We start from the raw sequence: 23,492 nt of genomic DNA, 5'->3' as shown, positions 1-23,492 counted from the left end.
TGAAAACATGTTTTTAGAAATTTTAGCGAATCTCTAATTTACATAAGTATTCAGACCTTTTGCTGTGGCACTCCAAATTGTGGTCAGTTGTATCCTGTTTACTTTGATAATCCTTGAGATGTGTCTAAAACTAGAATCAGGCCTTTATGGTCGAGTGGCTAGATGTAAACCAGTCTTTGGTAAAAGGCATATGACAGCCCGCAAGCGGCATTTAAAGAACTCAGGGAGCATGAGGAAAAAGATTATCTGGTCTGATGAGACAAAAATTGATCTCTCTGGGCAGGACTTCAAGCACTATGTCCAGGCACTGCCCATCATCTGGCGAATACCATCCCCATGGTGAAGCATGGTGTACGTCGCTCTGGATAAGAGGGTCTGCTAAATGCCACGTAATGTAATGTAATGCTATGGGGCTGCTTCTCAGCAACAGGGACAGGGAGACTGGTCAGAATTGAGGGATGGATGAAGTAAGTGCACAAGTCCTCAGACTGGGGTGACGGTTCACCGCTCAGCACATCATTGACCCCAAGCATACAGCCAAGACAAAGCTGGAGTGGCTTCAGGACATGTCTCTGACTGTTGTTGAGTGCGCCAGCCAAAGTCCAGACTTAAACACCATAGAACATCTGTGGACAAAACCTGAAGATGGCAGTTCACAGATGCTTCCCATCCAATCTGCCAGGAAGAATGGGTACACTTCCCAAATCCAGTGTGCAAAGCTTGTAGAGACTTTCACAAGAAGACTCAAAGCTGTAGGGGCTTCTACAAAGCACTGAATTAAGGGTCTGATTACTTATATACATATAATTGAGAGATTTCCGTATTAGTTTTAGATGCAAAAAATAATAAAAAGGTGTTTTCACTTTGTGGTTATGGGTTATTGATGGGCAAAAAAAAGTGTGAGAAAAGTGTACAAAAAATTGAAATGGTCTAAATACTTTCTGAAGCCACTGTATATATTTACAGTTGCATATGTTGGGACCTTTTGCAGCACTGTGGTTTTTTGGGTATGAATGAATGTGTCCTGTAAATTTAAGTGCATTATTTTGTCATTGCAATCCTGTGCAATATAAGGTACAACTGGACAAAAATTTACATTGTGTTGTTTTTCATGGTTTCATCTGATCTTCAGTATCAACCAATCCACATGCGGCAGATGTTTATCCAACTTGTACTTGTCACCACCTGGGGTAAGTGATGTCAGCACAAAGACTCTTGCTTGACAAAGCAGGCCTGAATGCAAATTCTCAGAAGATAAGCATATCTCATTGTCTTTATATTTTGCTGCTATCAATATTTATGTCATAGTCCTTTTTGTAACCTTGCAAATGGAAATAATCTGCAGAGACTATTTAGAAACCATCAGTCATCTTTCATTTCCTCTTACACCTCTTTGATAAAGGGGGATTTATTGTATCAAGGGTCTAATTTTTCTCACGCATCTTGTGCTCAGCAATGAGCTTATTAGAAATGCATTGTTCTGCTGCCATTCTAACTCAGCCAATCTTCACAAAAGAATAGGGACTCTCCAAATAGAGTGAATTAGGCTCCCCCCGGTGGTGAAATGTAGCATACACTAGTCTCGAGTTACTGAATCGATGCTGAGTTTGTTCAAGAGCAGAGAATCTGAACATGCAACCTTTTGATTGTAGATGCAGTTCCTCAAACACTATGCCACACAAACATCCCATTTCCCAGTCACACGCACTTTCACTTACGCACTTATGGCATGCAAACAAGCAATACTGCTAGGTGCCATTTGTATGTGTTGATGAAGATGGGAAAATTCCTTTTAAGCATATTTACTAATTAGCACATATATCTATATATAGTATTTCTGGAAAGTTGGAGAAAAGGAAATACATGACAGGTGCACAGGGAGGTGAAAGAGTTTTGAAGCTGCATACTCTAGGGACCATATTCTATTGAGACAGTGCACAATGAATGCCCTTGGAAAAGACATGTAGCCAGAATGTTGATGCACCTGGAGTTAATTCATTATTGCAATGCACATGAAAAGTACTCCCCTGATTTAGAAAGCGTCACAATGAACTAGCAACATAACCTACAATATATAAAGTCACTACAGTGCCTGTGTGTATGCGTGTGTCAGTTCATCCAGAAAGGTCATCCATGTGAGTGTTTTCATAATTTACAAAATTACTTATACTGTAAAATATACCTGAGAAAATTAATTATATGGGGGATTGGCACAAATACTGTATGTGAAATTAATTCAACCATTATGTACCATTTCCTAGCTGCTTATTGCCTAAATTAAATCTTAAAACACAGATTACATGTCATGAACACATTTTGCCAGTAGTTATGAAGATATTAATATTTTCTTATATTAATACAAAATGCAATTTCTTACTTCTGAAGACCACATATGCATATATACTACTCCATTTCAGTCGCATGAGAATAACAAATTGGTCATTGCATATGCATATACACATGGCTTTGTCAGCGGTGATTAGCTTCCACGCCCAGCTAAGCAACCCATAGAAACGGTCTCCTTTGATTTTACAGATAAAGGAGGCCTACATTAGAACCCAAGCATCATGCCATGCCTTGTACTTTGTTTCCAAGGAGACTGTTACCATGGGGAGGGTAGTAAACAGCTGGATCGCATATGATTACTTTGTGATCTTTTTTGTGGGTTAATTAAAAGGAATAATGACTTTCATCTGAAATTTCGGTATTTTGGATGCTGAAAATTGATTAAAGCAAAAAGATAAATAAATAGAAATAAAAGTTCCAAAGCATTTCAAAACTGGGGTATTACATCAGAAAATACATTACCATATGAGTGTGTTAGAATGTGGAGACAGGGGCTCTCAAATCTGACCCTAAAGATAATAGATATATTATTCCAAATTAAAAATACAAAATTCTTACAAACAAGGTTATTCAATACTTTCCCCTTAAAATATCATTTTAAACACTTATGTCTCTATTTTCATGTTGTGCCTGCTATTGTTTGAGCAACATGGTGGGTATGTCAGTCTAACACATGAATCGTTCTGTTGCCTATGATATTCTTTTTCACCTCAAATATTTTTGTTTATCATCAGAAACAGAAACAGAAAATTAAAACAAAAGGAAGCCCAAGCGGTGTAAAACCCTGTAAAGGTGTGAAGATATTTACTCTATTTTGGCTAAAGATGCTTTGCTCATCTCATTTGGACTGCCTGTTGCTGTGGATGGCTCCATTGATGTGAGTACATCACCCGAATTGACTGACCTGATCAGGATACCTAGGGAAAGAAAATAATCTGGAAGGTCCCTTTGGGTGCAAGAAGTTAATTTCTACCTGATGTTGATTCAGATCAACAGACACCACCATACCAAGCCACTAGTCTCTGGCATAGGGAACTACAACATAGACTTAGACTTCTCCGAAGGTAAGGACAACATCTTAAACTGTGATTGGTCCTTTGAGTTGATGCATCAAACAGTCATGCCATGACCGGTGTCCTAGAAATGGGTTGAAAGTAGTGCTTGGTAAAGTTCTTGCCAGACTGAAAATCGCTTCAGAAATGTGTTCTCAGTAAGCCATTGGGATATTGTGAAGTATTCCACTTCCAACAGTCGTGATATTTGCCTTTGCAAAGAGGTAGTTTACTTGCCATTTTTGGATTGGGTACTGAAATTGTAAACTAGCTGTACTTGCCATACGTTTCATCATTCTCCCAATGCAGTATCATGGTAGTTCCACTCTGCTTCCACCCCAAAGTCTTCCAAGTGGAGGCATAGGTTATGGAAGACATGCTGATGGTTTCACTCACTGTCTGTATTGCCTCCTAATTTTGGTGATGATGTTGCGCTGACAGAGTACAAGATGGTTTGCGAATGAAACACTTAATTGATCAACAGGCTCAAGGATGGTCTGAAGGGTACTTCTGTCTGCTGTAGTTTGCTTCTTTAATTCCACCGTATCTACCAAATTGGCATCATAAAGCTGCTGAAGAATAGTTTTGAAATCATCCGGTGAAGAGCAGGTTTCACACTTTCCTAACTGGCAAGCTTCCACAGGAGGACAGAGGAGATGAATTAGAGATCTCTGACTTGTTATTGGATTGCCTAACTCATTGAGCACTCAGTTGCAGAAGACTAGATGAGAAAACCACCAGCTTTGCATGATGTATTGTGCATACACAAACTGAATGCATGCTATTTCTGTCTGCCAGTACGGTCCTTTGGTCGCAACACTGCAAATTCGTAGAAACCCACTTCAATTTCAGGATGTTCCGCTTTGAATAACCGATAGGCCTTTGACAAATTGGCTCTCTTTTGTTTGTGTACTCCTTCCATGCTCTTTATAAGAGGCTGAGATAAGATCTTCCTGTCCCCCTACTTAAGTCTAATCTTTGGATAAAAGCATCAGCTAAACAACATTTTTATTATTAAAAATGTGTTCACTCCCGCTTTCTGTGGAACTTTTCATCTATTTATTTTTTAGCTGGGACATAACTTCCTGGTCATTCGACCGAACCAATGCCTCAGGGAAAACATTGTGTAACTTCTGCGGTCATGCCCCAGGCCCTGTATATACCTACAATGCTGTGACGGTTGGTCATTCTGGCTCATCAAACCAGAATTAACTAAGTTAACATAAAAAGTTGAAAGGTGAGGTCAGAAAGTGATTGACTGCAGACGGAATGGCCCACATCCTAATTCTTCACTTGACATACATATGCGGCTTCATAATAACCAGATAAAATGATTAAACATGACCTGGCAAGCCTAGAGCACCAGGTTGCAATTCCCTGGGTAATTTTCAGAAAACACTTGGCTTTATGATAAATACATATAACGATCACACAACATACATATGTAATTACAAAAACATTATTCATCAAAAGTTATTTTTTTGGTGAACTTTAATTTCTTAAAGCCAACGTACAATACCCATGTAAAACCAGTACTGCTTATAGCTTAATTTTAACTGCCTTTCCTGACTCACTGTATTTAGAAAATACAAACAAAAACAAAAACAAAAAAAAACTCTGAAGACATATTTTTTTCTCCACATAACAGACCCTGTATTGGTTTCAGATAATTGTGGCTTTGGATGCAAACATACATAGAACTGGTAGCCTTTACGTGGTTGCGCTAGCATTGGAACACTTGGAGGGGCAAACCGATGAATCACAAAGTTGGTTACCATGAAGATCACAAACCAGATGGTTCAGTTATTCTTGTGCCCCGTGTTGTGTCCCTTCTGTGTAATCAATCCGTCCAGGTCATCATCTTCCCCTGGTGGATAGTGGGGCATCCTGGATGAGCAGGCCACTCTCAATCTAAAGCTAGATTCACCAGGAGCTCTTACTGAACCAGCTCCACTCAAACCTACCCAACGAGAAATCCCATACGCACAGCTGGGCTTGAATAGAATGGATGAGGAGGGACCAGGAAACCACAGATGCAGGTGAATTAAGCACAGAGGTAAAGGAAGCAACTGGCTAAAATGAATCCACAAAAATGCCTAAAAACACCTTGCTTGTAACGTTCAGCTGACATTTAGAAAACTTGTGCAAACAGCAGGTATATGTACTGGAGGAAAGAACAGCTCACTGACTGCAGTGCTACACAGATAGAGGCCTAAAGAAGCTAGTGAAACTTAAGTGTACACCAGTTTAAATGAACAGGAAAACATTCCAGCTGAAGACATTTCCAGTTTCAGTTCATTTTAAGAGCTGGAAATGTGTTGCATTCACACATTTGAGCTGCACTAAAGGTTCACAGCAAGAAAGTATACAATATATTCCTGTTTATTAAATTATTTATTCATGAACTCGTACTCGAACATTAGAACTGACCAGTCTTTCACGGTTAAAGTGGTTACATCACTGATTTAACCTGTTTGGTTGTAAGAATGCAACTGCCAATTAGTTTCTCAGTTCAGCTACTTGTCTTGCCTCAGCAGTAAAGTACAAATCCAATGTTGATTTAAATGCTAAGTTTGATATTGAATGGGGTGTTGTCCAATCACTAAAATTAGTGCAATGCAAAATAAATGATCAAAATGATGAACAGACAATTTTGAGAGAAGTACAAGACAGACCACTAAAGAAATGCATTTCATGTTCAATTGTTAATAACACTACATACATTTATAAAGACCACCATTGATTATAATTTAACCATTTTGTGAAAAACTGCAGACCCATAGTAGAGCTGCCCCTGGTTACTGTACAGACTATATGATTATCCTTAGGCAACTCCCTATCAAGCATTAGTCCTCAAAGTCATATATTGAAAAAAGTAGACTACATTGCAACACCCTATTTACAGTATATTGTTTATATCACACAGGCAGTAGACAGGGAATATTCATCGTTAGTGCAAGGCATGAGAATCAAAGACTTACTGATTTCCTTAACATCAAAATTTTAAAGACAGCTGGAGTGTTTAGGACAAACCTGTGTTTTTTTTTTTTCTTTCTTTCTTCCTCCTCATTAAAGACAATGTAATAATTAAGAACCTTTATAGGCTATAATGGGACCTTCCTAGTACAGATGATTCGGTTTGTGAAACTGAATGGCATGTGGGCTGTCCGGTTGCTGTTCTCATCGCGGATGCCCTGAACCTTCACCCAGTCACCACGCTGGTGAAAGTCCCTACAGAGCCATCAGGCGCTTCAGAGGGCTGAGACGATGCGGAAACTTGCATCTCTGCCAAACCCTTCTGCAAACGGACTCAGCCAGCCACTGAGGCGAGGAATGCTTTGTGCTAATGAGGGTCCTTGCACACAGTAGTCACTGCATCAATACTGTAAACCATTGCACAACTGCAAGAACTGCTAGAACCAGGCATTGCCCAGGGACCTACATGAGCATGAAAACTTGGCTCTAGCGCTACTACAGATTTTGTTGGAAAGTAATGAATACATTAAAAAAACAAACTTAAGATCCATGTCCATAATTAACACCTCTTTCACTCCCTTGCTGAGAACTTAGCATAGCAAGCAGAGAGGAGATGGGAGGCCACTCTCTTCAAAGCATCATTTCCACTGAATACTAAAAATAAGAAAAGAAAAATCTTTCACTCACTTTGTTAGTTTTTATCACTGAAAAAGTTAAAAATGTATGGTTTAGGCCTTGTAGTGATACATGCATCCATAATTCTGAAGTACTTAAAAAAAGACAACAAAAAATAAAGAACAAATTGTATTAGAAATGCAGCTATACAGAGTCTTTAGCTATACCAGGGGGTGAGTTTGGGAAGAAGAGCCCCTGGTCCAGATGTTATCCAGAGTTAGGAAGTGAGGTGTGTGTTTTTGGGGGGTTGAAGGGGGTGGTTAGTTACTACAGCAGGGACCCTTGGTGGGCTGGGGTGGTTCAGTGAGGTCCACACCCCTGGGCCGTCCGCTGTTTGGTCCAGCTGCCTGGGGCTCATTTTTGGGCAATCTCTTCGCTGAAAGAGAAAATGAAAGATTTTTTTGTTTGTTGATAAAACAATGAAATGACATATAACCCTACACACATATTGTTGTTGACTTACAGCTGCATAATGGTTCTATTGACTGCACTGGCTATTTCTAGATATTACCTTAGGTCTCCGAATTATTCAGCTAACCAACTATATCTTGAAATCATGCAATGGCATATTGCAAACTTTACTAAGTCAACTGAGGATATCTACACACAAGTCATTTTATTTGAGAAGCTTGAATGTCATTACCTAAGCAGGCTGAAAGAAAATGAAAATGTCATATCAAAATGTACCAGAAACAATCTCACAATCCCATTGCGTGCACAGAATGCAATACTCAGCACATTACATAAAGGTAATTTAAATGCCACACTTCACTAAACTAACAAAGTAGGAAATTTAGGTATGCACGCTTTATGATACTGCCTATATATAGGCCAATCTATGAATGGGAATTGTGGAATACTGGCTACTTAATTGAAAGTGAATAAGTATAATGTGTGTAATTTAACTCTCAACCCAGGAACTCAACCCAGAAAACAGTTTGCAGGTCTAAAGCTTTTGGCTTGACTTCTGCAAAGTAATACTGAAACACTGAAACAATATTGGTGTAAAGAACAAAATAAATACCAATTTCCATGAATATTTCATTGACATTCATTGAAGTCTTTGCCGACGTTTCCATAAACAGCAAACTGTTGTCATCTGCATACGACTGTGCATCCTGAAAAAAAAAACAGTGTTACACAAGCTAACAATTCACTTAAATTACAGTGCTTTCTACAATGGCACAATTACTAGAGATATATTCATAACCTTGCAAGACAAAATATCACATGAACTGATATGCAAGCTATTCCAGCACAAATTCAGAGGAAGTGTTATAAAAATAAAAAATAAAAAAGACAAACCTGAAAGTCAACTGCTCTCTTGTTAGCAAGGTCAGCCTTATTCCCGGCCAAAGCTATTACAATATTAGGACTTGCTTGTCTCTGAAGCTCTTTTACCCAGTTTTTTGCCCTTGCAAATGATTCCTGGAACACAAGAAAAGATAGCACTTCTAAAACAAAGTAAACAGCTGGACAAAGACTGATTGTGCTTGGTCTCAAACTTCAAGCAAGCACACATTTACAAATGTACATACATATGACGTTATCAGTGTGCTCCAAAAAGCTCCACAGCTAAATAATCATATCATTGTATTATTATTAGTGTGACTAACATACAGGAAAAAAAAAAAACTGATGACCAAAGATAAAGAAAATCTGAAAATTCCATACTGAATTAGATCTTAACAGAATGATCTTGGTTATATACTTCCCACTTCTTGATCCATAACCTGGGACTATCCAATGACAAGGCCAGCTCAATCAATTCAACATCATGTGTCCAGTGGAGTACATGAAGAATTTTCAATCTGAAATCCTCCTGCTTAGCCACCCATCTACAGAGCTGAAGTGCTGGACAGTCCCAGCCTGAATGCCCAGAGAAGCTGCCAGTGTGCAAAGAGAAGGGTCACCCACCCAGGGCAGACCCAAACCAGGCCATCCTAGCATAATGCCCCATGACTGTAGACACCACGTGTTAAGGCATGCATTAGTCATGTACTACTGTAAGCTACCAATACGACGTAACAAGTCCATTCTTTTCACACACTAACTGAAAGAACAAATTAGCAAAAAGATGAGCTCACTTGAGAAGCTCCACCCTATTCCAACACAAAGGTGCCTAACAAAGCTCTTGTTGTGCATCTACGTTGTGATGCAACTATCCAGGGGATTGTTACACACGAGTCCTGCTAAATGGGGATAATCTTACATAATGAGCAATTATGGCTTCATGAAATCAGGTCAAAACTGCAGTGTTTAAAGGAAGGGCGTAGCTTGACGTAGCTTGATGTTTGTGTTCCATTGCTCAAGTTGACTTTCTGCATGACATAACCTTGACTCACTTCATTTGTGATGTCGTACACCACGATGGCGGCCTGTGCACCTCTGTAGTACATGGGTGCGAGACTGTGGTAGCGTTCCTGTCCGGCCGTGTCCCAGATCTCAAACTTCACCGTTGTGTCGTCCAGACACACGGTCTGAGTGAGGAAGGCAGCTGGGTTGGACAGAGACAGACGCCAGAAACAAGTGTTTCACGGTCAACTCAAATCACATAATCACTTGAAGAACCCTGAATAAGGCTCTCCCCCACAGGTTTCCCCCCCGAAAGGCCTTGCAATTACAGTATAACAGGATAGCATGGTCCTCCATGAAAAGAAAAACATGAATGTAGTGTGCGACGTACCTCCTATTGTGCTCTCCTGGAACTCATGAAACTGGCCCTTTACGAAGCGGAGCACGAGACTGGACTTCCCCACGGCCGACTCCCCGAGGAGCACCAGCTTGAACTGGCAGATCTTGTTGCCAGCATTAGGTCCGTTGGGTCTTGTAGCTCCTCCCCGACTTGCCATGACCTGAACCCCAGTCTCCTGCTCTGGATGTGAAGAAGAGCTTCTTAACCGGTCACTCCCAGAACTGCAGAGGAGCACACATTTCCGTAAACACTAACTGGTTAAGACAAGCATGGGATGAAAACTATAGTCAACTACCTTCTAATATGTAAGCTAACATCTAAGCAGGCATAAGCTGTTGTATCTAGACAGGCATGTAGCAACAGTAGTGTACTTCTGATTGAATCACACCCAAACAAAAGCTGCTTCCAAAGGAGTCATTTACAGGATTTTATTTCTTTCTTTCTTTCTTTCTTTCTTTATTTCTTTATTAAAAGGCATCCTTGAACAGTGGCAGAACCTGGAAATATCTTCAATCAAATTAAACAAGGAGCATACTTGGACAGAAAAAACATTACAACCTTTTTTTTTTATCTAAACAAAATCCTGCCCACAGTGGTACTCCAAGGCCAGATTTGCCCACTCCTGACATAGGCCGATATTGCTAGGTTGAAGTTATGCAATAAGACCCACACATAAGTCAGCTGCGCTAAGTTAGGCTTCTTTCACAAAGCTGACAATCTCAGTCATAACCGACATGTAACCTGCTTACACACCTTCTTGTTTATACACATATAAAGATTCACCAACAAGCAAACTCACTCAACCTATAAGAACATGTTACTTGGCTAAACTCTTACTATTATAACTAGGGACATGTGCCTTTAATTTGACACACTGAACACACAGCCCAGTTTTATTTACAGCTACATTGGCTTCACACAAATCAAAAGTGCCATAGCTCATGACTGCTCATCTGATTTTTCTGTAGTAGAAAATACTTCAACAGATAGCATTGAAGTTATTCTAAATAGCATTTAAGATACAGTACTGAGTAGTCAGCACACATGCAAATCAAACAACAAATCTTTACAGGCCCAAACTTGGGTCAGCAGCAGCAGTATAAGTTCTCAGTGACAGACACATAAATAGCATACACAGCACAGAAACATGCAATAAATAAGTAGAGGAAAAAGGACAATGGTTTAAAAAACAAATCAGAGAAAATAGCAAAAACATGCCCAAACTTCATGTTGTTGCATTTCCACATGGCATAACCTCTCACTAAGAATCATAATTACTTTTTAAAAAGCAGTCAGTGGACATAGCAGTTTTAAATAACACACTGAGTAATCTAGGCCTTGTGCAGTGCAAGTCCCTGCACGATTGTCCAATTCCAGTAATTTATCCCTCCTCCTTATAAATGACCAAACCAAAATGATTCCATTTATAAATGTCAGTATAATCTGTCACATAAATATGCAGTAATATGACAGAAATATTACTTATCTTACTGGCATGCAGTTATATATATATAAATATTCTAACGATCGTCAGTGTAAATATTACATAGCAATGATGAGAAATAATATAAGCAATAGCCTTGTTACAATATTACAGGCAGCTAGCTAAAGTTTCCCTTGGCAGCCATAGAATGTCATAGCCATAGAATCTGTTGATTAATATTAAAAGAAGCAGCACTGGTTCTAGGGACTAGCTACTGACACACAAATTATTACTCCAGCAACATGAACAACATATTTAGAAACACCCACTCAACTTTCAAGCATGTTTACTTGCACTTTTACAGTACAAATATAACACATAGCCTAGCTATATTGAAATATAGAACTTCGCACATGGCTAACCATCTAACAGAGGCTCCACCCCAACGATACCATGTGCCTGCCCAAATTTTTCGAGTATAATTTCTCACTTCATTTGGCGGAAACAGACGATGATTGAAAGCATATACCTAAGTCAGCAAAATCTAAAATAAATCTCTCACCTTTTTGCCAATTTCACCACCGTCACCTGACTACAAAATAATAATAATAATAATCCACTAACACATGACGCATGCTAATGCGTCTGCGAATATCCTTTTTTTAAACGTATACAATATATTATATTTTTAAAAAATGACCGCAATCTCTCTAAGAAGTAGACGTATGGTTGCCACCAATTGCTTCTAATGATAACATAAGTAAAACAAGCTAAACATTGCAGCAATACAGCTAGCTAGCTATATGAAGCGAACAGAAGTTATTCACTCCTGAATTAGGTGCGGAGGAAAATAGAGGAAAATACATCTGCGACAATGCAACATATCTAGAGCAACTAGGTAGCTAAAGTTATCGAATAGCCTTGTGGTTGTAAATAGCTAGTCGACTGACAGCACTTTCTTAAACTGAAAACTGATTTGTTATGAATAGCTAACGTAATGTTACAAGTATTTAGCTAGCTAACTGGTTAAATTAAACATACAACGTAATTATTCCTATCACGTTGGCTCAACTTGTAAAATAATAGCTGGCAGACAAGTAAGCTTGCTTAGTTCCTGGTAGCGTCAACTGTCCGGAGTAACGTTCGATATCAATCTAGTAACCAAGTTATCCAGCCAGTCCACACCAAGGGCGTAGTTCGAGCTAGCTTAGTATGTAGGCTAACTTGTAGCCAACATTACAGTATCAGTAAAATAGCCAGATAGAATACAGCTAGCGACAAACTGTTTAGCGAGTTAAGAACATTTAGCTTGAGAAGCTCCATTTTACCCCTAGTTTATTAAACATTCCGAATGCTAGGTACTCCTCAAACTTGCTAGCGAGCTAGCTACCCCATCCCTTTTCGTTGTTTCGTCTAAAATGCCGAAGGATGACGCCATTTTGGACACACTATCTGGATAGCAGTGGATGTTTATGTTCCAATAGCAAGCTATAATCTGTTTTATTAAAAGTTACCAAGCAGCAAAAATCATCCATTAGGGTATCACATTTCCCAACGAACCAATGAAAGAAATAGTCTACACAAATTAGTCTATGCTAGCTAGTGTTAGTTTACCAGTCCTAGCAAGCTAAAACTGCTATTGGTAGCTATAGCTAGCTAACAGTTAGGGTACCTACCAAACTACTAGAGCTAACCTAACGTTTGTAGCTACCCATCTCGCCCGGGTTCGCTAGACAGCCATCGATTCACAACGATAGCAAAAAGCTAACCATCAACATCAAGTTCAATATAAAAGCAACTACAGCTAGCCTCGTCACTAGAAACCAATAAAATATGATCTATCTAACGTTAATATGGAACTGGCATATGTGTCTCTTTACGAGTAGGGCCTATTTAGCTAGCTAGAGGTAGCTAATTTGGCATTCTTTGGTATCAACCAGTCAACGTCGCACACGGGTGAATCGCTAACATTAGCTTGGTAACTTTGCGTAGCATTGACTATTTAGTTAGTTAATTGTTACCTGGTTGTTATGAAAATAACTGTGCCCACGTGTCTCGTCTGAATACCTCCTTGATCGGAATATTTATGATACACAAGTAAATTATTTAATCGGCCCTGGTCCGGTCTCCACCTTTCCTTTTTCTCGCAACTTCCCCTTTTTTAGAACCAAAACACACTCGCTCAAACAAGCATTTCCGCCCCTCATGCCACGTCAGACGCAACTTCTGCTTGCCACGCAGGGGGTTTCCTGTTATTCTTGTTCTTCGTTTTGTCTCACTTGGTCAATAAGCATAAAGTACATAGCGACACCTAGCTACTGTCATCGAGTAGGATACAGGGTAGGGAATGATACAGATTTATTGCTTCAAGTCCCCTATAATTCCTTATTTTTCCAAAGCCATCCGATGTCCGATGTATGAACACTCTCGCCGGATCAATACATTCCAGGGGAAAGAGAAACGGACACCTCATAAGTGAACTGATAAGTGAATTTGTAGTACCCCCCCCCCCCCCCCCCCCCCCATACACAAGCGGTGAGAACACCATACCTATGCACACGTAACTGTAACTGTGCAGCATTCATACTATCCGATTACGGCGTTTCAGAGTAGAGAGGCGACATGCGGTTTCCTAGCGCTAGTTGCCAAGTGACCGAACATAAACACTGTGCGAAGTTCATCTTTGTGGTAATGAGTACTTGGAGTGTATGCTACAATTCAAATAATTGAATTCAGTAGCGGGAACTTGAACATTTACGCTACAGTCAGAAAACTTATATGACCTGCCAAAAAAAATGACTCTGTTACAAGGGAAGCATAACTGGAAATGTATCGACAGATGTCCTAATTTAAAAACGGTAACGTCAGCTGATACCACAGTTAACTCGCTAGCACTTTGCTATCAGCTAACTATAACTTGGTTTGATTTAAGTTTTAGAAATTCCTCATTTCAGGTAGTGCTGATGTAGGTACTCTTCTTCGAATTTATATGTTTTGTGGACATTGCTAAGGTGAAAACATGCAAACAACGTTTCTAATGTCATAGGCTGTATATGACCGTCTTTACATCTTACTGTATCTATCTATCTATTGATCTACAGTGCTATGAAAAAAAGTATAGAGTTCCATTCTGATTTCCTGTATTATTGCATATCTGTCAAACTGAATGGTTTCTTTAACAGTTAATGGACAAAGGGAACCTGAGTAAACACATTTCTTAAAATTACGATTTAATTTATTTCATGAAAAAAGTAAACAAACACCAATATCTCCTTTACCCCCTTAATTGTAATAACTGGTTGCACCACCTTTAGCAGCAACAACTGCAAACAAATGCTTCCTAAAATTTGATAAAAAATCTTTCACATCTCTGTGGAGGAATTTGACCCCACTTTTCTTTGCAGGACTGCTTTAATTCAGACAAATGCATAGATTTGCTATGCCATGCCATGAACAAAGGGAATACCAGAAGAGATGAAGAAAAAAAAATTGAAATATATCAGCCTGGAATGGGTTTCAAAGCCCATTTCTAAGGCTTTGGGACTCCGAACCACAGTGAGAGTCACAAATGATCCGAGAAGAACACCCAAAGACCTGCATGTCTCAGCTAATACGAGTGCTCATGCTATTCTCTCAGGGATTCATGAGAGAATAGCAATTTGGAAACCAGTGTTAATGAAGAGAAACATCAATGCTCATCTCACAATTGCAAAAAGCACCTGGATGATCCCCAAGCCTTTTGGGATAATGTTCTATGGACAGACGAGTCAAAAGTTGAACTGCAAGGCTCTTCTTCCAAATAAGAGAAAATTGATGAATGCGCCAAGTTCTCTTAAATCACACGTTGAAGCAATTTAAGAACACATCTGTTTGTATGAGTGGTTCTTGCATGAGGCCCAATGATCCAAAACACAAATCTAATTGACTGAAAATAATAACATTTAGTGTTGCAGAGGTCTTGTCAAAGTCCCGATGTGAATCCAGAAGAGATGCTGTCTACCTGAATAAAACATTTCATGCTCAAAAACCTACCAATTTGTTTTATTAAAGCAGAACTGTGGGCTAAAATGCCTCCACAGTCATGTAAAATACTGATCAAATTAAAGGAAGAGTTTGGTTGCAATTATTCCTGCTAAAGGTAGTACGCCAAGTTATTATGTTTAAGGGGGTAATTACTTGTTCACAGGGGTGACGTGTGTTTGATAACTTTTTCAATTAAATAAATGAAATAATAATAAAGAAATGTGTTTATGCTTACCCAGGTTCCCTTTGTCTAATATTACATTTTGTCTAAAGATTCAGTGTGACAAATATGCAATAATAGAGGAAATCAGGTAGGGGGTAAATAGTTTTTCACAGCACTGTATATCCAACAGTGTATTTTTTCTCCAACTGTCAGGCTGGTAAACTCATACCGATTGGAGACAGTGCTGAGACTTGTTTACGGGAGACCACACCAAGGGTGAGTACAATGGGCCAGATTCAGCAGAGTGACTTTACTAGCAAACATGAAAGTTACCTTCTTGGTGGTTAAAAAGTATTGAGGAACCTGTGACTTCATGATAATGGTTTCTGTTCTTGTTTATATTGGGTAGGTTGACTGAGCATGCATGCTATTTTACAGCAATGCCCTGTTAATTCTCCTATATTTAGTTTATGTTTGTATCATGAATAATTTCAGCTTCTTTATAAAATGATATCAACACCCTTTTCACAAGTGGTTTACTAGTAAACTCTTTTACAGCCTATCACCCCACCAGTGGTTAAGAAGTTTGCCAACAGTTCTCGCCCAGGTATTGGGGCAGTCCGCGTTTTTCATGGAAAAGCCCATGACCCTGATATTGCCAGCACACTGTTCCATGGAAAAAACACCAAGCCTCCTGTAACCGTGAGTTCCTGCTAACCGTGATTGAGCGGCTGTGCAAACTGTGCGACTGGCGGTTGGTGGTTGTTTACATGCAAAAATAAACCAACATAATTGAGTTTACACACTTAAATAATTGAAGCCACTCAAGGGAAAATGAGGAGGAGATGGTGGCCATTGTGGTTTAATGAAGTGAAAACCGTGATAGAAAGCCCATCCTGTCCCAGGAAGTTGAAAGATCCATTTTCTTGGATTAGCAATCTAATCTTTATGAGTAATTGATTTCATTAACTGTACTGCTTGTCTGAAGTATAAAGCTCATGAATCCATAGTTCATCTACAATAAACATTCCATTTAAACATTATCCTTGTCAGCTTAATGAAACTGACAGCGATAAGTCCTACAGATGTGTGGATAACCATGTGTGTCACATTAAAATAGGCAGCGCCATGGTTCTGTTGAGCAAAATACTTAACCTTAGAATAGTTCATTCAAAATCTGTTATGACAAAGTTCTCATCTAACGAGGAAGTAAATAGTGCATTCAAAAATACACCCTGCATAGTGCTTATAATGCATTACAATTAATTTTTTAGATTTATTTAACTGCAATGTGGTTCTGTCAGCTTTGCATCTTTCCTTGAGTGATTAATGAGTATTAGAGTATAAATAATGTATTATTTCTTAAATATGCATTAAATAAATGAATAAATGACATGTATTAAACAAGTACATTAACACTTTGAATATGGAAATAGGAAAACTAAATCATAATTGAATCAGCAATAGGTGTCTTAAAGTTTTACTCATTCTTACTTGCTTCCTTGTTGACTGTCTCACTTGCTGTCTCATTCCATACTCACAACATGGAAAAGTGAAAGTATTTTTAAAGTGTTATATCTTGCTGAAGTCCAGTTTGTCCCTTTGAGCACTGTTTAAGTTATCTTGCTTCCCCACTTAAGCCAAGCCCTGAGCCATGTTAACAAAGCTATTATCTTAGATGTTCTGAGGCATTGCTTTTGTCTCACAGTAGGGATTCCATTCATTAAATATGTTTGTTAGTGTTTTCTTTTTCTCTGCAGGGAAGTTTTATAATGAATTTGTGGTTTGCAAAATGTGGTATACCTGTGTGATGTTCTGAGAGAGATGCATCCTGTTCTGTTGCCATCCCACAGGGAGGGTTAGTAATCAACCCAGTGCCAAAAACCCTCTATCAGCAGAAGCTTCGTCAGCTACAGGAAGCTGGCTATTTCACCAATAAGAAAACTCCACTTGGCAGGTCACATGACCAGAGTCCAGGTCTCCCAGATGGGTTGGATGTTCTCACAACCACATTTGGTATGAGGAACCGGAAAGGTGAGCTCATGAAAAAATGGTTTTGAACCACATACTGTACATTTGACACATGCACACACTACACACACACACATACACATATGAACACAGCACACACGCATTAACACAGTCAACATTGTTTTGGCTTGGCAGGATTGACTGCTGGTGAGATGGTCAATCCCCCAAAGACAGCAGAGCAGGTGGAGAAAGAGGGCCAGGAGGGACATCGCTTATACATCAAATCTCATGATTCATACTTTGTGGGTGAGCATTACATTACATTACATTACATTATTGGCATTTGGCAGACGCTCTTATCCAGAGCGACATACAATTGATTAGACTAAGCAGGAGACAATCCTCCCCTGGAGCAATGCAGGGTTAAGGGCCTTGCTCAAGGGCCCAACGGCTGTGCGGATCTTATTGTGGCTTATTGTGGATTAGAACCACCGACCTTGTGTGTCCCAGTCATTTACCTTAACCACTACACTACAGGCTGCCCACAGCATGTCACAGTGTCTTTAATTAGATTAGTATGATTCTACTTCGGACTGTCAGAGGTTATATTTGTGTATGATATGGGTTCATGTTATTATAGTATACTCCTGTGCTCAATGCTACTGCTATAGGCACAATTAATCATGAGCAGGGCTTCATAACGCATAGGTGAACTAAAGGATAATGCATGTGGGCAGTGTGATCTCTAAACATTTTCACCAGTGAATATTTGTGCTATATTCAGCATTTTATATGATTTAATATCATTTATTCGCTTTTATTTCTCCATAGAAAAAGAAATTTATGAAAAGTAACTTACAGTTGCGCCACACAGAAATAACATGCATTTAAAACCAATTTACAGTATGTAACTTTACATTTGCAAAATAATTATACTTAGTACATATGCAGATAGCACAAAGTACTCTGGTTAATAGGATAGCTATGGAAAGAGCAAGGTTCGTAGTTGTTATTTACTCATTTGCACTCTTATTAAGACGGTATTCACGTTTTAGGTGAACCTATCAAAAGAAATTACAAGTGGAGCCAGTCTGTGAAGGAAAGCAGGTTCGGGGCGCCCACCCCCCATGCAAATGAAGGACAGGCAGTCGCCAAGTCTCTCCACTGGATGTAAGAGCATGTATTTATGAACCTTCTGATTCTTCAGGCCATGTCTGGTACAAAAGACTGTTTTCAATGATATTAATGAATACACATATCATGTCATATCTTTTCTGCCATGCCATTAAAAATTATACCTTGCCATTTGTCATGCTGCGAATTCAAATGTCTGTGTGAAAGTCTTGTGTGTGTGCAGCGCAGTGGATTACAATGGTGTGTAATTGTAAGGTTTTACTTTTGTATTTATTCCGTAATTTCTACCCTAATGCGTGCATTAATTCAACACACTGGCGTATTTAAAGCAGCTGGTTGCTCAGGAGGCATGACTGCTCAGTTGCTCTTTAGTCCTTGATTTAGGCAGTGATTTCTTTAATGGGCTTCTTTTCCATGCCTATTCTCTTCCCAGAATAGAAAATATAGCTGCTTGACTGTCCATCATCCTTTCTGTCATGCTTTCAAGCTCCATCCATTCTTTATTTTATTTCCTCCATCTGCTTCTTGTTTGCTTTTCAAATAGACTTCAAAAGCTGGTCCTGTTTACTTCTGCATTGACCACCTTTCTTCTCATCAATCAAATATTAATACATCTCCATCAATCCCCTGAGAAAGTCATCTGTAGACACAAAGACACACTCTAAAGCTCATTCATTAAATATTGTTTTCTTCTTTATGCCATTGGAGTCATATGAACCATCAGCACGGGAGGAGGCATTGCAGGCTGGTGGGATTGTAAGTCACTCTGCCTCTCTTCACATCTTCACAGAAAGAACACACTGGATTCCAAGCGCAATGATGATTTTAAAGAGAGGTTTCAGCCACAAGTTGGAAAAACGCTTGACCCGTGAGTTAATCGCTGCAGTCTAAAACAACATGGACATGTTTATGAATGTCTTTGAGTTCATACTGAACAAGCCAAATTACTGTTAAAATGTGTTGTGTTGTGACTGAAGTACTCAGTGTCCTGTCGTGTTTGCAGTTTTTCAGATACGCGCAATGTTCCAGCAGATCACACATTTGGAATTTTGATGCCTTCTCAAAACTTTGGTGAGTAGCATTTTATTTTGTCAGTTACTGTTGCCCTTCCAATTTCATAAGGAATAAATACACACTAGAATAGATAATAATTATTTTGTAAGCAATAGCTGATTTTATTATATAACATTTATATAATAAAAGTGTAAGATTTCCTTTGTTATTTTGTCCACACTTGAATATCATGTCAGCCATCATTTTTATGCGGATAACTTTAGAGTTTTCATTCAGTAGGGGGAGCTCCAACACAGAATTAGCAACTGTATTATTTTGCTTGGGGTTTTAGTTTAATTTGGCATTGTCAATATGCTATTCTTTTACTTTTCTTGCATGCTATGGTTATATCTTTGTCAGTGTTACATTCCAGGAGATGAACATGTTTACAATACTATAAATGAATACAAATGCAGTGTAATTTCTCTGTAACATTAGTCATGTCTTGCTGGTCTTTAAATTGCTCTTTCTCACTCTCTCTCTGTCTCTCACTCTTTCTCTCTCTCACTCACTCACTCACTCATTCACTCACTGCAAGGTGTGGGCGACCTCATTGACTTGAGTTTTCCTGAGCAGTTCTTGAAGGGGACGGAAAAAGAGCGAGCCCTTGTCAATGCGGTTCAAGAACACCTGAAGAAGGCCAACTTCCAAAACTTTAACTCTCTGCTTCAGGCGTTCAGGCACTATGACAAGGTAACCTACAGAACTGAGCTCTACTCTCCAATACACCTACATTCTCACACCTGTTTCAGACCTACACAGCTACTGTAATGGTGTTACAGATCTGTATAATTCAATCTGTATCGTCACGAGAAAGACACAAGCCAGCTGCTGCATGAGTGAGTGACAGTGGTGTGTTTCTGGGTGTGCAGAAGGGACAAGGATGGCTTGACAAGGAGGACCTGCAGAACGTTTGTTGGCAGCTTAACCTGGCCCCCAGTCCCCCCGTACTGGACAGCCTGATGGAGTGTTGTGATGTCAATAAGGATGGGCGGATTGACTTCATGGAGTTTTCCAACTTCCTCAACTGGAAGGGCAAGATGCCCATCAACACACAAGAGGCGCGGCTTCTCACTGGTGAATGACAGCACAGGGCAACTGTTCAAAGGGCTCTTTTGAGGTGTCATATGCCTTAAAGCACACACTCCTCTCCTTTTATCTTTGATCTCTGCACCTCAGGGAGTAAACCTAGCTCTGCTCCTGCACATGCGCAAAGAGTGAAAATCCAGCAGCCTGATGAAGAGACCCTGCCGGAGGTGTCCGAGCCGTTGGTCGGGCCTGAGGACCTCCAGCCCATCCGAGCGGGCAGCACCCTGAAGACTCCTCGAACCCTGGCCCGGCCCAAAACAGTTCCGCCCAGCTTCGCTACATCGTCCTCTCTTATTGGTGCCGTCGTAGGGGGCCCTTCCACTGCCAGTGAGTCAAAAACACTCAAAATTTACTCATGCAAATTCTGTTTAGAAAAAACTAAAACATCATACACAAACTGCTTCAGTTCCAATCATTTATAAGTTTGATATATTTCACCTTGGATTTATTCTTATTTATGCTTATACTACCACCTTTATGCCTATTAAAAATGGGTAATGCCTAAAAAAATTGATTCATCATGAAAGCAAAGTAAAAGTTTAAGTTCTCTAACTCATCTCTGTTGCTTATATCATACTTTGAAGGCAATGCACAGGTGTAGTTTAAGTTTTCAAATAGACTTTTGATAAGAAACTGCTTTTCCCACATTTCTCTTGTGGCAGGCGTGCACAGAATCGCTTACTGACTGTTTATATTTCCCTTGATCCTCTTGCAGATTACCGCAGGTTTGGCATCCCCACAGTGCGCACTGATTTGCCAGCCCCACGCCTGAAGCGCACCGGTGACAGGACAAACTACGGTGATGAGTCGACAGCGCGTGACCTGCTGCATCCTACGCTGTCCTCCCTCAGAGGGGTCCACGAAGAGCACTTCCTCACTCCCCGTCCCAAACACGAGGTGGCCGCCCCACAGAACAAACCTATTATTCCCTCTGTTCCATGGCCGAGTCGGCCTGCTTGTCTTTCTTCTCTCCCAGGAAGAAATACATTTCTTAACTCCTTCTGTAGCAAAAGGAACAAGTATGCAGTATGTACCTTCCTTGTGTTTCAGTATATATAGTAGTCAGCCAGTTCACCTTCCTCCTGTCTGAAAAATGAGCAAATCTATTGACCTTCTTCCTGGCGGGTTCACTGTTCAGTCTGATGATCTTCTTCCTGTCCAGGAAAAGAATCATGTCAATCAATCATGTGAAAGTTCATAAATTCATGACCTATCACAAACCATCAGGAACAATACCCTAGAGGTATCCAGCTAGGATTCTGGATACTCCTACATGTTGGATTTTGTTCTAATGTGTTGATCCCAACAAAAATCTGACTGGCAATTAAAACGACTTGATGCATTTTCAACCTAGTGCATGAAATATTCTCCCTCTTTGTTTCAGATTGCGAGGATATTCCGTAATGTGGGTGTGGACATTCCCCAGGATGTGTTTGAGGAGGCGTGGAAGCTGGCATCCCTGAGACACTCTACGGGGGAAGTGTGTGTGGAGACCTTCCGGAATGTTCTGCTGGAAATACAGGCAAATTAAATATGGTGCACTGTTGTATTATTTGGCAACAGATAATTAGAAAATCACTTATTTCAAGTAAAGCATTTTTAAGTTTCTTATTTTTAGAGAGCACTAAACAAGTCTATACTATATTTATACTGCAAAATCAACAGCGGGTTGATAGTATTTCACAGTTCCCCTGGAAACTGTTCTTTGTCTTTTCAAAGTGACTAAATAGACTGTTCAAAATTGAAGATCTGCTACATCGTGTAAACACAATCAATCTGCTCTCTGTTTACATTGCATTTCAGATGAACTGAGTCATTCAGCATATAAGTTCCAATGCCATTGACAGGCTTCTAAATAATAAAGCAGTCACATAATTGTGTTTGAAAAAAGTGAGTGATTTTGTCTGCTCCGATGACTCATTCCACAACATAACATGGGTTTCTATGGGTTTCTTCTTTCATTTCCAGAAGCCCACTTAATACTATGAATGGACTCACTATGGGTAATGACACTCACCGCTGGCCTTGCCTATGCCCCATAGTTGCAGGTTCAAGCACCGGCTATGTCATTAACTCACTATTACTGGAGCCTTGCTGCTGTGAGACACATTGTGATTGCCCTTCAGACCCACATAAGGTGTAGGATGGGTTAAAATCAGCCCCTGTTCCTCAGGTTAGCGCTGCATTAATCCCTGCTAATGTTACACCAGGCACCCACAGGCTACTGTCTTTCTTAACTGAAAGATATGCCTCTCATCCCATTGATGCTCTTCTGGAGCACTCTGTGACCTGTAGGATGTACAGTAATCATCAGTTAGTGATTTAGACTTGGGATAAAATTGTAAAAATGTTATCTTTCTTTGTGGAATAATAATGATATTGGCCGTGTTTCCCGAACGCGTTAAGAACGTTCTTAAGCTAAGAACGTTCTTAAGGACCTTCTTAGGCCTCCCGAAAGAAGGTCCTTAAGAACTTTCTTAGCTTAAGAACGTTCTTAACGCGTTCGGGAAACACGGCCATTATCTCTTGGCTGCAGTAGTGATATATGGGTGTTTGCTGGAAGGAGCGGCATGCCTCTAATCCTTTGGTAATAGAGCGATATCTGCCCTATGTCCATAAGGACCACAGTTCTACAGAGACTTTAACTGGTTCTTAAACAGTTGAAAATTCAAACACAGGCAATTCAGTCCCCATTTCCCATCTGTATTTCATATAGAACACATTTAAGCAAGTGTTTGATTGGGTTTTTCTTCATTTCTAATTCATCCCTACAACAGCCAAGCACATAATGTGTAACAAAAAACATAACTTGGATTCCAGTGTGCTAGTATTTGCTTTAGGGTATCCTCAGAGCAGTGATGAGGTAATATTTTATTTTGCGCCTCATTGATG

General features: G+C 39.7%; 2 protein-coding genes across 5 annotated transcripts; one reads left to right on the top strand and one right to left on the bottom strand.

Moving 5' to 3' along the window:
• Positions 1 to 4,871: 4,871 nt before the first annotated feature.
• rab5ab (RAB5A, member RAS oncogene family, b) lies at positions 4,872 to 13,382 on the bottom strand. Of its 4 annotated transcripts, none has more exons than XM_061246071.1 (6): positions 13,189 to 13,382; positions 9,736 to 9,924; positions 9,395 to 9,546; positions 8,355 to 8,477; positions 8,074 to 8,167; positions 4,872 to 7,425 (listed from the first exon to the last, which is right to left on the bottom strand). In XM_061246071.1, exons 2-6 carry the CDS (start codon positions 9,899 to 9,901, stop codon positions 7,310 to 7,312), a joined length of 651 nt encoding a protein of 216 aa, XP_061102055.1. In that variant the 5' UTR covers positions 9,902 to 9,924; positions 13,189 to 13,382; the 3' UTR covers positions 4,872 to 7,309. The 4 variants fall into 4 exon arrangements, with proteins under 4 accessions (XP_061102055.1, XP_061102027.1, XP_061102047.1 ...); XM_061246043.1 differs by having other exon boundaries at positions 9,736 to 9,965; positions 13,189 to 13,380; XM_061246063.1 differs by lacking the exon at positions 13,189 to 13,382 and adding an exon at positions 12,844 to 12,985 and having other exon boundaries at positions 9,736 to 9,965.
• Positions 13,383 to 15,323: 1,941 nt separating this feature from the next.
• Positions 15,324 to 22,314, top strand: efhb (EF-hand domain family, member B). Its single transcript, XM_061245021.1, has 13 exons — positions 15,324 to 15,335; positions 15,567 to 15,629; positions 15,912 to 16,055; positions 17,207 to 17,387; positions 17,520 to 17,630; positions 18,380 to 18,494; positions 19,249 to 19,326; positions 19,462 to 19,529; positions 20,050 to 20,204; positions 20,384 to 20,588; positions 20,691 to 20,927; positions 21,316 to 21,497; positions 21,985 to 22,314. The coding sequence occupies exons 1-13, from the start codon at positions 15,324 to 15,326 to the stop codon at positions 22,129 to 22,131; spliced, it is 1,698 nt and encodes a 565-aa protein (XP_061101005.1). The 3' UTR covers positions 22,132 to 22,314.
• The last annotated feature ends 1,178 nt before the right edge of the window (positions 22,315 to 23,492 follow it).

The sequence above is a fragment of the Conger conger genome, chromosome 1 (genome assembly GCF_963514075.1).
Source record: "Conger conger chromosome 1, fConCon1.1, whole genome shotgun sequence".
In the NCBI taxonomy this organism is placed as follows: domain Eukaryota; kingdom Metazoa; phylum Chordata; class Actinopteri; order Anguilliformes; family Congridae; genus Conger; species Conger conger.
The sequence above is the reverse complement of the archived record's forward strand: the minus strand, read 5'-3'. Positions and strand labels throughout refer to the sequence as shown.